The sequence below is a fragment of the Anabrus simplex genome, chromosome 6, assembly GCF_040414725.1.
Source record: "Anabrus simplex isolate iqAnaSimp1 chromosome 6, ASM4041472v1, whole genome shotgun sequence".
In the NCBI taxonomy this organism is placed as follows: domain Eukaryota; kingdom Metazoa; phylum Arthropoda; class Insecta; order Orthoptera; family Tettigoniidae; genus Anabrus; species Anabrus simplex.
The window spans coordinates 136,980,977-136,994,834 of NC_090270.1; the positions used below are offsets into that span (position 1 = coordinate 136,980,977).

General features: G+C 37.5%; 1 protein-coding gene across 2 annotated transcripts in view; it reads left to right on the forward strand.

Moving 5' to 3' along the window:
- LOC136875558 (uncharacterized) overlaps positions 1-13,858 on the forward strand; it is an 83,156-nt gene that overhangs the window by 37,283 nt on the left and 32,015 nt on the right. For both annotated transcript variants that reach the window (XM_068228068.1, XM_067149108.2), the window contains exon 3: positions 1,639-1,764. In XM_068228068.1, the coding sequence (XP_068084169.1) occupies positions 1,639-1,764 (126 nt within the window). The remainder of the gene's footprint in view (positions 1-1,638; positions 1,765-13,858) is intronic.

Below are 13,858 nucleotides of genomic sequence, written 5' to 3' on the forward strand. Positions count from 1 at the left end.
ATAATAATAATAATAATAATAATAATAATAATGTTATTGCCCCGTTGCAGATTCATGTTCATGTTTGAAAGGTGTGTACTTCTATCACTATAATCAGGAGGAAGATTACGCATTACACTCTCACTTTTTTCCATCTGTGTTATAATTAGATTCACTTGGGGTTTAATATTCATGATCTACACTTCACATTTACTTATACATCTATTCACTACAAACACAAAATCAAGGAGCGCTTTACAGTGCATCATTAGAAATAATGCAGTCCAGCGTGGTCAGTCTTAAAGCTAGATGGCAACTAATATGCGGGCCATGCCCAGTTTAAAATGTCCTGAAAATCATGCATGTCTCTTATACGCTTTGAAATAATATAGCATCACTAAGGAAATTAGGGAAGCATTCCAGAGTGATCTACCGGGTGATCCACATGTAAACAAGATGACAAGAAAATGTTCATCAACATACTGTAAGTAGGGGTAAAAATTACTGTAATCTCTGCTGCAAATAGCGTAATATAAGAAAAATGTGCATTCATCATACATCTCCATGCTGGTATTACCAGATATTTTAATAGGAATACTGTTCTGCACAGGAATTTATTCTAATTGTAAATTATAGGGAGCTTAAAAGTTGGTGTTGATGTTTTATCCTCTTAAATTTAGTTGGTTGCAAATGCTCTGAATCATTGCTGTCTCTCAGTTGGCTACCCACCGTATCCGAAGTAGCCTTGTCATGAAGCCCGATTGGTCAGGACGGTAGAATTATTTTCCTAAAAGACTTTGCCATATTGACTATCGAAGGTAATGAACCTCAAGTGGTACAAGCTCTGACTGACAGCGAATCAGTAAACAGCCTCTTTTCTTGGAGGCAATTGGAAATATTTCTCGAATTTGTGCAGACTTGAAATAACTAGCCAGATGGTAAGCTCTCTACTGTACATGCACACATTACAGCAAGAGTACTTGGGGTAGAGAAGTAGGGAAAATGTGAACAGGCCTTGCAGACATTGTTGTGATTGATAGGAACATCGCATTGTTATTTATCCAACAATAAGCTTTGAGAGTAACAGGGCAGGCCATAAAGGTTGATTTTGAAAAGAAGAGACACTACAAACCTTGTTTTAATTACTTACCCGCCAGTTGCTGGGAGGGGATTGGGTTATTATTTGGTGCATGAGGATCTGTCTTAAAATTTTCATTTAATTTCTTCCTTTGTTTTGGTATTCCTGTTTCATTTTTAAAAGATTATTTGTTTAGATATTTTATGTAATTGTCAATGGTAAATCACGATTTATACGGTATATGTGAAGAAAAATGTTTTCCTAATAGGGTATAGTTATACAACAGGAGAATTTTCAAATTCAAAAATATGTAAGCTTGTTTTGTCCTAAGATAAATAGTGCAAAAATTACTATGTATTTGATACTGTTACCATATGGTACCCCTTGTTATAGGGCAGCTATGTCTTGTGGATTCTCTCTCGATTAGAATATTATAATTATGTAATTTATTGCTATTTCTCTGGAACTTCTAAAAGCCTGCACTTAATTCAGAACCATGCAGAATTATGTTTGTGCCGGTTTCAGCTGTATTTTCATGGTCCTGTTTTTTAAATATATATGTAATTGTTTGCTTTCTGCAGGGTTTTGAACACTGCACATACACTGCGGAGACAATTAGGGGTTTTGGCCGTGGTGAGGTTATAGACAAAATGTGGAAGACTTTGCATAAAAAGAACGATTGTGATCTTCAATGGCAGCTACGCGCAGTAAGTATATCTATCCACACAATCTTTATGCAGTAGAGCCACTACTTTCGTAATGTAACAGACCATACTGTAGACGGGTTACAAAGGCAATCAACTGATCGATTGAGGAATGTTACAAGTTGTGTTTATGAGTATTATGGGAAGTGATTGGAAGCTTTCTGTGAATAATTGGGGCTGTTGAAAGTCAGTTACTATCATTTACACTACCTGACAGAAATATCGAAGCACTCAGAAGGGGAGGAGAAAACAAAATGAAACTTCATGTATTGAGTGGTATGTGATGTTAAATCAGTGATTACAAAATTTACTCAAATTTACAAAGAACTTGGCCATATGAGCCCACTTATCAGTATGATGTTGCACCTCCTCTGGCCTGGAAGCTTGCACTGATTCGGTTGGGAAGGGTGTCATAAAGCCATTGTATCCTCTCCTGAGGCAAGCTGGCCCACAACTATTGTAACTATTCCGTGATATCCTGATACTGGAAGTGGGACAGAGTTGATGTCCGAGCTGGTCCCACGCATGTTCTGTCGGGGTCAGATCTGGGGATCTTGCTGGCCACAGGAGTACCTAAACATAACGCAGACAGTTCAGAGACACGTGCCATGTGTGGATGAGCATTGTCATGTTGAAAAATGGCACCATGATATTTTTGCATCAAGTGCCTTCAAGAGTTCCCTCTCAGTCACTACCAGTCTTGACCGGAAGTCTTACCCGATGGCTCCCCATTCCATGATGCCAGGAGTAACACTACTGTGCCTTTCCAAAACATTGGAAGAATGGGACCTCTTCCCAGTTTGCTACCATACTCGCAGACGATTGTAATCAGGAGGAGTGCAGAACCCTTATTCATCGCTGAATACAATGAGGCGCCATTCATCGCCAGTCCATGCTTCCTGGTCACAGCACCACTCCAAATGCAGACGTTTGTATTGTAGTATTAACAGCAGCCTATGCACAGGACGTTAATTGCGTAGTCCGGCTGCCGCTAGTCCCCGACCAGCGGTGCGGGATGACACAGCATCATAAGTTATGAATTTCATTATGGTCCTTATTGACAGTTAATCATTATCAAGGAAGGGTCCACCTATTCAATACTTTTAGTTTGTATTTTGTCTTATAACACTGGGACTAGTTTCGACCTCATATATGTTGGGTCATCTTCAGCCATGCTCCAATTGGAAGACATAAGCACGCATATAACCAGTAATGATATAAACACTGATATGACATAATTTATAGTCTTAATTTAAACCATTGATGAAGTCTGAATAACATACCTACACTTCAAACTAAATAATACATCAAAAATGTTGTGGTTGATTGCGAACTATTTTGCCGTTTTTACAGCAGCCATTGTTTTTTAGTTGATCTGGGAGTTGGTATGCTTTTCTGTGTAAACACTGATATAATTGAAACTATTGATGAAGCCCGAATAACATCCACACTTTAAACTAAATAACACATCAAGAGTGTTGTGGTTGATGGCGAACTATTTTGTCATTTCTACAGCAGCCATTCTTTTTGAATTGATCAGGTAGTTGGTATCTGTGTAGGTGAGCAACTTGACTGATATTCATGTTTGTTCAATAGTAATATGGGTCAAGACGTATGTAGTTTTAAGGGAACATTCGTACTTTGAATAGGTTTTCCTTATCAGTGGAGTGATCTATTGTTTAATTTATTTCTAGGTGAATGTCCCTATGTTGTTCATAAGTTACGTGCACTTGGTACGGATACCAACACCAGACTGGTGTGCATGTAACTTATGAACAACATAGGGACATTCACCTCCAAATAAATTAAACAATAGATCACTACATTGATAAGGAAAAACCTATTCAAAGTATGGATGCTCCCTTTAAATCTACATAAGTCTTGACCCATATTACTATTGAACAAACATGAATATCAGTCAAGTTGCTCACTTACACAGAAAAGGATACCAACTCCCAGATCAACTCAAAAACAATGGCTGCTGTAGAAATGACAAAACAGTTTGCCATCAACCACAACACTCTTGATGTGTTATTTAGTTTAAAGTGTAGATATGTTATTCAGACTTCATCAATGGTTTAAATTAAGACTATAAATTGTGTCATATCAGTGTTTGTATCATTATAGGTTATATGTGTGCTCATGTCTTTCAATTGCAGCATGGCTGAAGATGACCCAATATATATGGGGTCGAAACAAGTCTCAGTGTTACAAGACAATATACAAACTAATAGTATTGAATAGGTGGACCCTTCCTACCCTTTGATAATGACAGCATGTTGCAGGGAGTCCATTACTTGTTTTCGGATGGCAATCGCAGATGTAAAGAGGTTACGATGTGCTTGGTACAAATCAGCAAGTAATTTCAAGAAACAGATGAATACGATCTATAGCTTGGATATTAGGAATGGGTTTAGTAGTGTCTTTGTTCACAAAATTGTAAACAAAACCAAAAACAAACCACCAACTACCGTTATTGAGGAGTAATAAATGGAAAAAGAAAACTACACCATATTTACCTTCAATAATGATAATATTATCAGATTACAAACATATTCAAAAGGCAGAATCTCAATATAGCGTTCAAGACAACTAACAATAACTGTTACTATGTTTTATAACCATCACAATGTTAATACCAGCCTAAGATTTGCAAACTCCTTAGTTTATAAGTTGAATTGTTCTCAGTGCCAGGTGAGCTACGTAGGCCAAACAGGATGCAGTTTCTTCACTCGTTACCAAGAGCATAACAATGCCAAAAATCACTAGATTTTCAGCCATGAGTATCTACAGTCTTCTGGGTACAATGGCAGTTACATGTGTAAAAATTAAAATGGCTATTGTACGAACTGGTAAAACAAGAGGAATGAAAGTATAATATTTGAATAAAATATGGATATATTAGTTTAGGTTATTTATTATCATAATTTGTGAAAAGGAATGTTATTTAAAGGATGTCAATAATTATAGTACAAAAAGAAGCAAAGTATAGGTGCTGGTCCCATTCAACAGCTAAGCAGACGGGCAGGCGCGGGGAGAAGGAAAAAGTGTGGCAAGTTTCATCGCAATCGGAGGCTTAAACATCATCAACGTTCCCTTGTTAGACTCAGCTACAGGTGACACTTCAGCACAAATAGAAAGTTTAACAACAAACCTACCAGAATCATCTCTTTGAACATTATTCACAAAGTGTTCTTCACAAGCCCTTTCTTCAGGAGTAAGAACTGGTTGATGATGTTCTTCAGACTCCCAGAACCTTTGGAGTTATGTTTCAATAGAATCAAATTTTACAAGATTGGCACAACAAGCCTTGGCTTTATTCTTAACGCGCGACTCAGGGAAGTGCCTGACAATACCCAACCAAATTTGGTATCTAACAAGTCAATGTAACCTATCTTGTGGAAAATAATAGAAGACACAGTTTGATAGTAGACATCAGCTCCTAGCAAGATATCAACAGTAGAAGGCTGATTAAATGTCCTATTACTCCAAATAATATCATGAGGAATAACCCAAGTGGAACAATCAATTTCCCGCAAAGGAATTGGACTTTATTACTGCACAGTTCAACTTCATTGTATAATCTGAGACATTAGAGAACAAAACAAGGTTACATGTGGAGTTTACAGGCGACACATTCGCATTAGCTATACCAACAATAGGTAGGTGACGAGCCCTTGTACGGATGCCAAGCTTCTTGACAAGATCAGAAGTTTAAAGTTAAAAACTTCATGATTGTTCCGTATTGAATAGAGAAATAAGAAGATGTACAATATTATAGGGAAGGATCCACCTTTCAATACTCCGTAGTAAAAAGTAGTTACAACCTGTGTTGAAACCGGTCCCAATAAACAGGTTGTAACTACTTTTTACTACGGAGTATTGAAAGGTGGATCCTTCCCTATAATATTGTACATCTTCTTAAGATCAGAAGTCACAGAGGATAACTGACTCGCAGAATCTACCAAAACTTTAACTAGTACAACCTCTCCTGAACTATCTTTCACCCCTACGCAGGCTGTGCTCAGCAAAATATTACAGTCTAGTCCTGAAACAACCTTCATAATGGTGGGTGAAACAATCACAGAACTTATAGCATTTATATTATTATTTTTATTGGGAGTTGTTTGTTCCTGTGAACCAATAAGTTGTTGGGTCCATCACACTGTGGGCACTTGTTGTGCTTACACTGTTTAGAAACATGAGAAGCAGAAAAAACAAAGATATTATTTTCCCTCACAAACTTGCGATGATCAATATTTGCTTATTTGAACTTTCTATAATCATAAATGCTGTGATTATAAAGTTTGCAAAACCTACAACTCAAGTGCTGTTGTAAGTAATGTGTAGTGCCTTTAGGTTGGATTTTAACTCTCATTTTTGTTCAATACCAGGTTTCTTGGATTCTGTTAGCTCTAATGTTTGACATTTTCTTTCCAAGAAATCAATCAAATTATTTAGTGTTGGAATATAGTGGAGGCAAATTTGTTTTCCCATTCACTTCTATGGTTGGACTTGATGTTATTTAGAATAAATTCCTATAGCAAAATTTCATGAAGTGGAACTTGGCCTTCCAAACTGTCAGTAGCACTAAGGTTAGATCTTACTTGGGTTATCAATTCGTGATATTCAAAAGAAGATCCACTTCTACAGTTATGGAGATTGAGCAGATGTTTTACATGCTGTGAAACAATCAAGTATTTATTATTATTGTACCTTTCATCAGTTAAAATTCCAAGCAACAGTAAAGTTCTCAACACATATGTCCAGGTTATCTGACAAATCACTAAGTTACCCTTGAAGAGAAACTTAAGTATTTTGACAAATCTCCTTTAAAAACAAGCAAATCAATGGGAGGAAGTTTCAAGCTACAGTTGGATCAAGTAGAGTTATCAGAAATAATGGATGCATTACTTGGACTTGGGGGTCTCTCAAAGGAGCAAAGAAATTCGTGAATCTTACTAACTATTGCATGATATCTGTATTGAAATTCATCATGCTCTCCAAAATGATTCACTAGATTTTGAGTCTAATTCACATTCTAGATACTCCCTACCAAAACTGAATTTCTTCCAAATTTCCGGCAGCCTATTTTACCTGGAAATCAGTTGGTGATGGTTGTTGTCGTGCTTCAAGTAATTTTCAGGATGAGTTAATGATCTTTTAAGCAGGCCACGTTTCTGAACATCCTTTTCTTCGGATTCAAACACCATGATGAATAGTTCGGGTAATCAATTACAAACAAGATAATAACAGAAGTCAATCCTACAACAGTGGTGACCATGCAAACAGTAAACTTTATGCTCAGTACACTGTATTCATTTCGCATTGCCGGAATGAGCGACTGTATTTGAATGGACCCGACAATGTAGGTAGATGCATACAAGCATGAAATAACCTATAATAAGTCACGTACGTCCTAAAATATGCAAAATACACAAAGCGGCCCAACAAATTATTACTACAGTACTTTATAGTGCCTATGAGAAATCATGACAAATCTGCGAATTTTAAACACGGAAAGTGCTAGCAGTAGGGTTAGGATATTAGGCAGGATGTCCACCCTAGTCAAGATAGCAACAATGAAGACAAACTGAACAGACTTACAGTACATAGTGGTGCTGTATCATTAATCATTACCACTGGAACCACATGGCCAAGGTGACTGGAAAGTCCAAAGGATGACGTCTGCGATGTAATGTTAACTGGAGTCCGAATTTCAAGCAATATTTAACATCTTGAACATCAGGGTATCGGATACAAACTGGCGTAAACAGGTCACAAGACTTGGTGCTTTAACATGTGGTAACATTCCAGATTGTTACATGCGATATTAAAACAGTTACAAAGCAATGTAGACTTCCTAAAAATCTTAATATAACGCATTCAAATATTCGTAGTAGTTAGTCTTAAGCACAACATTCTGGTGCTTCATTACAATAACTGTTCACAATGCTTTTTGCACCAAGCTTGTTGCTATGTTCAAATGGCGATTGAAGGCAGCAGTTCATGACGATAACAATTTTATGATGTCTAAAACATTGTTCAATGTTTAACTTCATAGTTCACAATGATCCTCATCGCAACCCAGAAGGACCGAAATTTTATGTTGCGACTGATGAATCAACCTGTCTTTACCGGGCGAGTTGGCGATGTGGTTAGGGACGCACGGCTGTGAGCTTGCATCCAGGAGACACTGGGTTCGAATCCACCGTCTGCAGCGCTGAAGATTGTTTTCCATGGCTTCCCATTTTCACACCAAGCAAATGCTGGGGCTCTACCTTAATTAAGGCCACGGCTGCTTTCTTCGAATTCCTAGGCCTATCCCATCATTGCCATAAGACCTATCTATGTCGGTGCTACATAAAGCCACTAGCAAAAATAAACAAGTCAAATGGAGGACCAGACTGCCCTAATCGAGCAGACACAGCACATCACTCAGGTGATTTAACATATTCATTACACATGAATAAATGCATTTACACATGTACAGTAACTAAAGTTATACACCAATATGCGTCTACTGCTGCTGATCGCCATATTCTGTCTGACTATAATAAAGGATGCAGCTGCACGTTGCGAACTGTGAAAATGGCTAAATGAAATGCGGCAGGCGAGTTGCCAACACAGAAGCCGCCACAAAAGTAATATACCATGTGTTGATGGTGATAGCTAGCAATTTGTGTTAATACAAAGACACTGAAAGGCAATTATATAAATATGTGTTTTGTAACTATTGGTCATCAGGCTCACTACAAATGGTAGTAGAATCTTTGCTGTCACTTTCCCACTGCTTTTCTCCTTTATTCTATGTTGAATGTATATAGGGAGTTTTCCAGCAGTTGTGAATATTTATCGAGTGTGTTCTATCTTACATGCATATTGTGGTGTGGAAGTGCTTATGTACAGATAATAGTTAGATCTGAGTAGAGATGGCTCATTTTCAATTATTGGAGAACCTAGGTTCAGTTCCTATCCACTTATTAATTTTCAGGGGGTTAGGTAAGGCCCAATCAACAGAATACCAGTTTTTCACCTTGTGTGAATATGACCCATGCTCTACCAATTGTTAGCTGTTAATATTCTAAATTTTGTGGTGACCTCTGGCACCCATTTACCTCCATTTTCAACAAATGTATATATTATTATCATAACCATCAGGATCGTCATTTGTTTGTTGAATCATTTTGAATTTTGTTTCATTGGAAGTTGTCAAGTGATATTTATGTTCAATTATGGTTCAAAAAATTAATATTTTGATCAATGAAGTAAATTTTTTAAATATTAAAATTAGAGTCCAACAGCAGGGCAGATATTTTCAGTAGATTACAATTGTCACCCAACAGTGGAGCAATAGTTAGTGGTCTATTACAGTCTCTCAAACAGAAATGAAACATGTCCCTTTCCTGAAAAACAGGAATATTTTTTTCTTTTTAAAGTATTGTAAAGGTTGAGTTTGCCGGCCCCATGGTGTAGAGGTAGCGTGCCTGCCTCTTACCCAGAGGCCTCGGGTTTGTTTCTCAACCAGGTCAGGGATTTTTAACTGTTTTTTGCTGTAGTGCCATGGGGTTTGGTTTAAAGGTTGAGTTTACTCAATCACACTTAAAACTTGCTTAAGGTTGACAGTATGGATTAATTATGATCATTTCTTGTAATGTCTAAAGTGCACTCATTGCATTCATATCACTTTATTACTTCCAGCTTTTCTCAAGTGTTATTGATTTTCTTTGCTTTTTTCCTTTTGGAAGCATTTTGATCACCTTTTCTATTTCCAAAATCTTTCCAGATTATGTTGATCCTGAGTGGAAATGAAATGACATTGGGGTTTTATAGTCATAGAATTCTTAGGAAGACGCCCAGTGAGAATCCATCCCAGCTTAGTTTTACGGGCAAACACATTAGGCATAATTTGTACCTTTTCAGCAAGCTATTTATATTCCATGCTTGCCTTACCTTTCATCTAAGTATAAAAAAGTATAAAAATAAAAGACATCGAACTTCCTACAAAACTTGAAAGTTCCATTCTGAGTTAGAAAAAATAGTAATACGATACTGAGGGACTCTCTGCAAATCATTCACTTCCATCTGTACCTGATAACGTGATAGACATTTCTCCCCCACTAACCCTGGGAAAAAAGAAGATAACAGCTTCAATGATTAAATTTTCATTTCTTGATATTTTTAAACTCCATTCAAGTTGAAACTGTATTCCGGATCCAAATGGTCACCCTCATTGGAGAACGGATGATTTTTAAAAATATAAATCTCTCTCTCTACTTGCCAAAAAATATCTGCACTTAATAAAAGGTCTGTAGGTGCACTCTGAAAAAAACTTGAGGGGGAATGGCCCAGTCTTTAATGTCAAAGGAAAGAGGTGTATTACTACCAATAACTTTCATAGCTAAACAATTCAAATTAAAAAGCACATTGCTTTGAATAGAATCCCTAACACAGATTCTCACAAAACTAGTGGAAGATGTTCTGTTGTTATTGATGCCTGTGACTTCCACATCGGTAGGAATTTTTTGTAATCCTAACCTTTCTATCAGATTCTCACTAATAAAGTCGTGAGTGGCGGCATTATCCAACAGACATCGAACCAAGTTCCATTGACCTCCAGAATCCTTTATTTGAATGCAATTCTTGAGAACCTTGCAAAGAGGATGAACCTTAAGTAAAAGTTTGTGCACTAGCAGATGGAATACTGTCTTGAATAGAATCTGCCGATGAATTATTAACACCTGTTTTGTTGTGGCGATGTATTAAAGAGCGATGTTTAGAGCCACAATGCTTACAAGAATTAGTAGAGTTGCATTTGTTCATCAAATGATTGCTGGATAGGCAATTAAAGCAACGCTTATTTGCTTGAAGAAATAGCCTCCTGTCAACTATGGACAGCGATTTAAATTTAGGGCACAAATACAACAAACGGCTGTCTGAACTACACCCGCATTTCAAAATTTCGGTCTGAACATTCAACACCTGAGGTTTTGGAAATGATTTGATCTTAAGAGACCTTTGAGGGCAGCGGAAGTTTATTCGTCAATTTTAAAGGCTGGCCATTCATTTGAAAATCGACAGCTGAAAGAGTCTGACATCTCTGCTTTAGAAATTGAATTATATTTTTATAAGTAACTGTTTGAGAATTGGAAATCTCAAACTCCCAGATTTTTAAAGTATCCTGATCAAATTTGGAAGAAATCAAATGTACTAAAAAAGTATCCCAGTGTTCAACCGGTTGATTTAATATCGCCGAAGCCTTAACGTGCAGTTCGACAGTATCTAATAATGCTCTGAAGGTTTGAACCTTATCTACTCTAGTAGCAGGTAAATTAAATAGGGCTTGCTTATGTCGATGTATCCTCAGACGGGGGTTAGCATAACGTTCCTTCAATAACCCTAGAGCAACTTTATAATTATCACCAGTAGGCGAAAGAGACTCGGTGAGTTTCAACGCCGAACCTTGTACCGAAGAATGAAGGTAATGAAATTTTTGAATGTCAGGAAGTGACTCATTCTGGTTGACTAAAGAGTCAAACAATTCAAAAAAGGAATCCCATTAGTCTTCATTACTGTGAAAATGGGGAAGCTGAATTTTAGGCAAAGAGACCTGAGCGTAACTATCAGGAGTTTTCAACAATCCTGAACAGGGAGTGGAATTTGAAAGTTCTTCCTGCTTCAAGGAATGAGTAAGATGTCTAATGATTTGAACTGCTTGAGCGTGTCCTTCATAATAAAGGTTCTCAACCTCCTCCCGATTGACTGACTGCTCCGGACATTGAATTCCTAAATTCGTTTGGGCTTCATCATAACGACTGTAAGCCACCTCATAATTTTTCAACCTTTGGACAAGATTGTCAACATTGCAAGTCTCATCTTCCCAGCTGGTAAGGAACTTACAAAACAAGCTTAGCTGTCCCTTGTAGGCAGCGCAAGCTCGTATCAGCTTGTCCTCGACAGCATGCCGGCATCCGGGTTAACTGGAGCAACTGCAGGCTGCATCAGGAACCAGTAGAAAGTAACTTCAAAATAATCTTTTGAAACAATAATAATTCAAGTTAGTACAAAATAGGAAAAAGAAATCTGCTGTCCTGGGTTTCGGCACCATGTGGAGAAAACTAGGAATGGACGGAGAGGGTTTGCAAGTTTCTCGGGAAATAAGAAAAGGGGATCAGCAGTTACAACGTTTATTATATTAATAATATAAATATAACAATAAAGACTAGAGGGACTTTAACACACCGCCGTCTCAAACTCTATATACTGCCTGCTCTATGCTATGCGGTTAACATGCTTCTCAGCGTGAGCTCTTAGTGTCACAAACCTCCGCTAGGGGCGTCAGCTAACGCACCCAACTTACCTCCGTACCCACGTTCTTGAGTTTCAATGCGTTTGCATCGAGCAATTATGTGTTTGTCTCTGGTTGTAAAATGATGAATTGTTGTGTTCCTCTCTGTACAGTATATCATAGGAAGAAATCCGAATTCTTCAGTTGAGGATTTCTGAAATCTCTCCCAAGTAAAGAACTTGGGGAAAATTGGCTTAAAGTTATCAAGGCAAGCATCAACCAAGGGTAGTCAATGGATTCCATCCGATTATACTTGTGTTTGTAGCCTGAATTTTAGAGATGGAGATAAAAGAAAAAAAGAAAAGAAACATATATATTGAAGCCAGAGAGCGTGCCTAGTCGGTCTTCGAATTATCCCCATTACCTTCAAACCAGAAAAATAGCTCCATGAAAGACCAGACAGCGACAAGATATTTCTTCGGAAGAAATCTTGATGAAACAAGCTCTTCAACCGCGGGAAATACATTGGAGGACGAGTACGAAATTCATGCGAACAATGACGTCTCAATTAAAGTCAATATTCAAACGAGTAAGAATGACAGCAGTGATCAGAAAATCAGACAGTAGAGGCTCCGATTGAGAATTCTGAGACTGTGATGACAGCTGATGACTAACCATAATGACGTTGTAAGACTACAGAGGAAATTCGAAGACAACCCAGAAATGGATCGTCTGGATAAAGTAAAGGAAACAGCTAAATGTAATGAAAAAAAAGGCCGTTCATCTTTAAGATCAAATCCCTATCCTAAATGGAAAGTGTTGATAGTGTTTGTCGGGATTTCCCAATTAGTGAAAGAAAGACTTAGAGCTGAATGTAAAACTCTCAGACCAACAGAAAGGAGTGTAACAATGATTGCCGATTAAATGGCTAATTAGGTACGGCTCCTCTACGACCGAACCAGTGACAAGTTCGTTTGCGTGGTTAGTGTTGAAGGTGTATGCGGCATGGATAATGATAAATCTCCTGCTCTCGCGAATAAACTGTTGTGTTTTCTTGTAAACGGACTTTCCTCATTAAAGATTTGTCTCTGATCTATCCCTTTTAGTTCAAAAATGATTAATGCTGTTGTCTGACAATCATAGAGCCAATGTTTAAACATTTAGGAGAGGGAAAAGTGAGAACGTGTGTAGTAACTCGTCCATTCTATTCTAGTCGTAAGCTTCTTTTCAGTTTTCACTATTACCATTTGATAAATGTGAGGTCCCAGTTCTTAAACAGTGAAATGACAGCAATGGCATCATCACCTCCAAATATGTGAGAGAAGTTCATCGCCTCCAGAGAGACTTGACATCCAAGCCTGTTCGGTATTACGAATAAATAGAGGAATTTGGAAAATATGAATGTTCTGCTGTACAAATATTTCCCTAGTAGTCACTGCTGCTATTCGTTTCATGAAAGAAAACCATGCCCGTTTATAAATACATGTTTAGAGTTTTCATACGCGGAATCGACAGAATTTGCAAATTTTTCACATTTCACGACGTCATTGACAGAACTCAGCACATTCGGCAAAACAATCCAGATTGTGTGCATTTCTATTCACCAGCAGATAAAATACTTACAATTGTTGAATGATGATTTCATCGAGTACATTAAAATAATTCAGTTAGAATCGAAACGTGAAAAACTGAAGTGTCTGACTAATGAGACGGCAGATGCTGTCTCTCTAACTGTGAAATCTATAGTGGAATGTGTCTCTTATCTGTTACGAAATCAGTTATTTTATGTTCTCACTAGATGATTTTCTG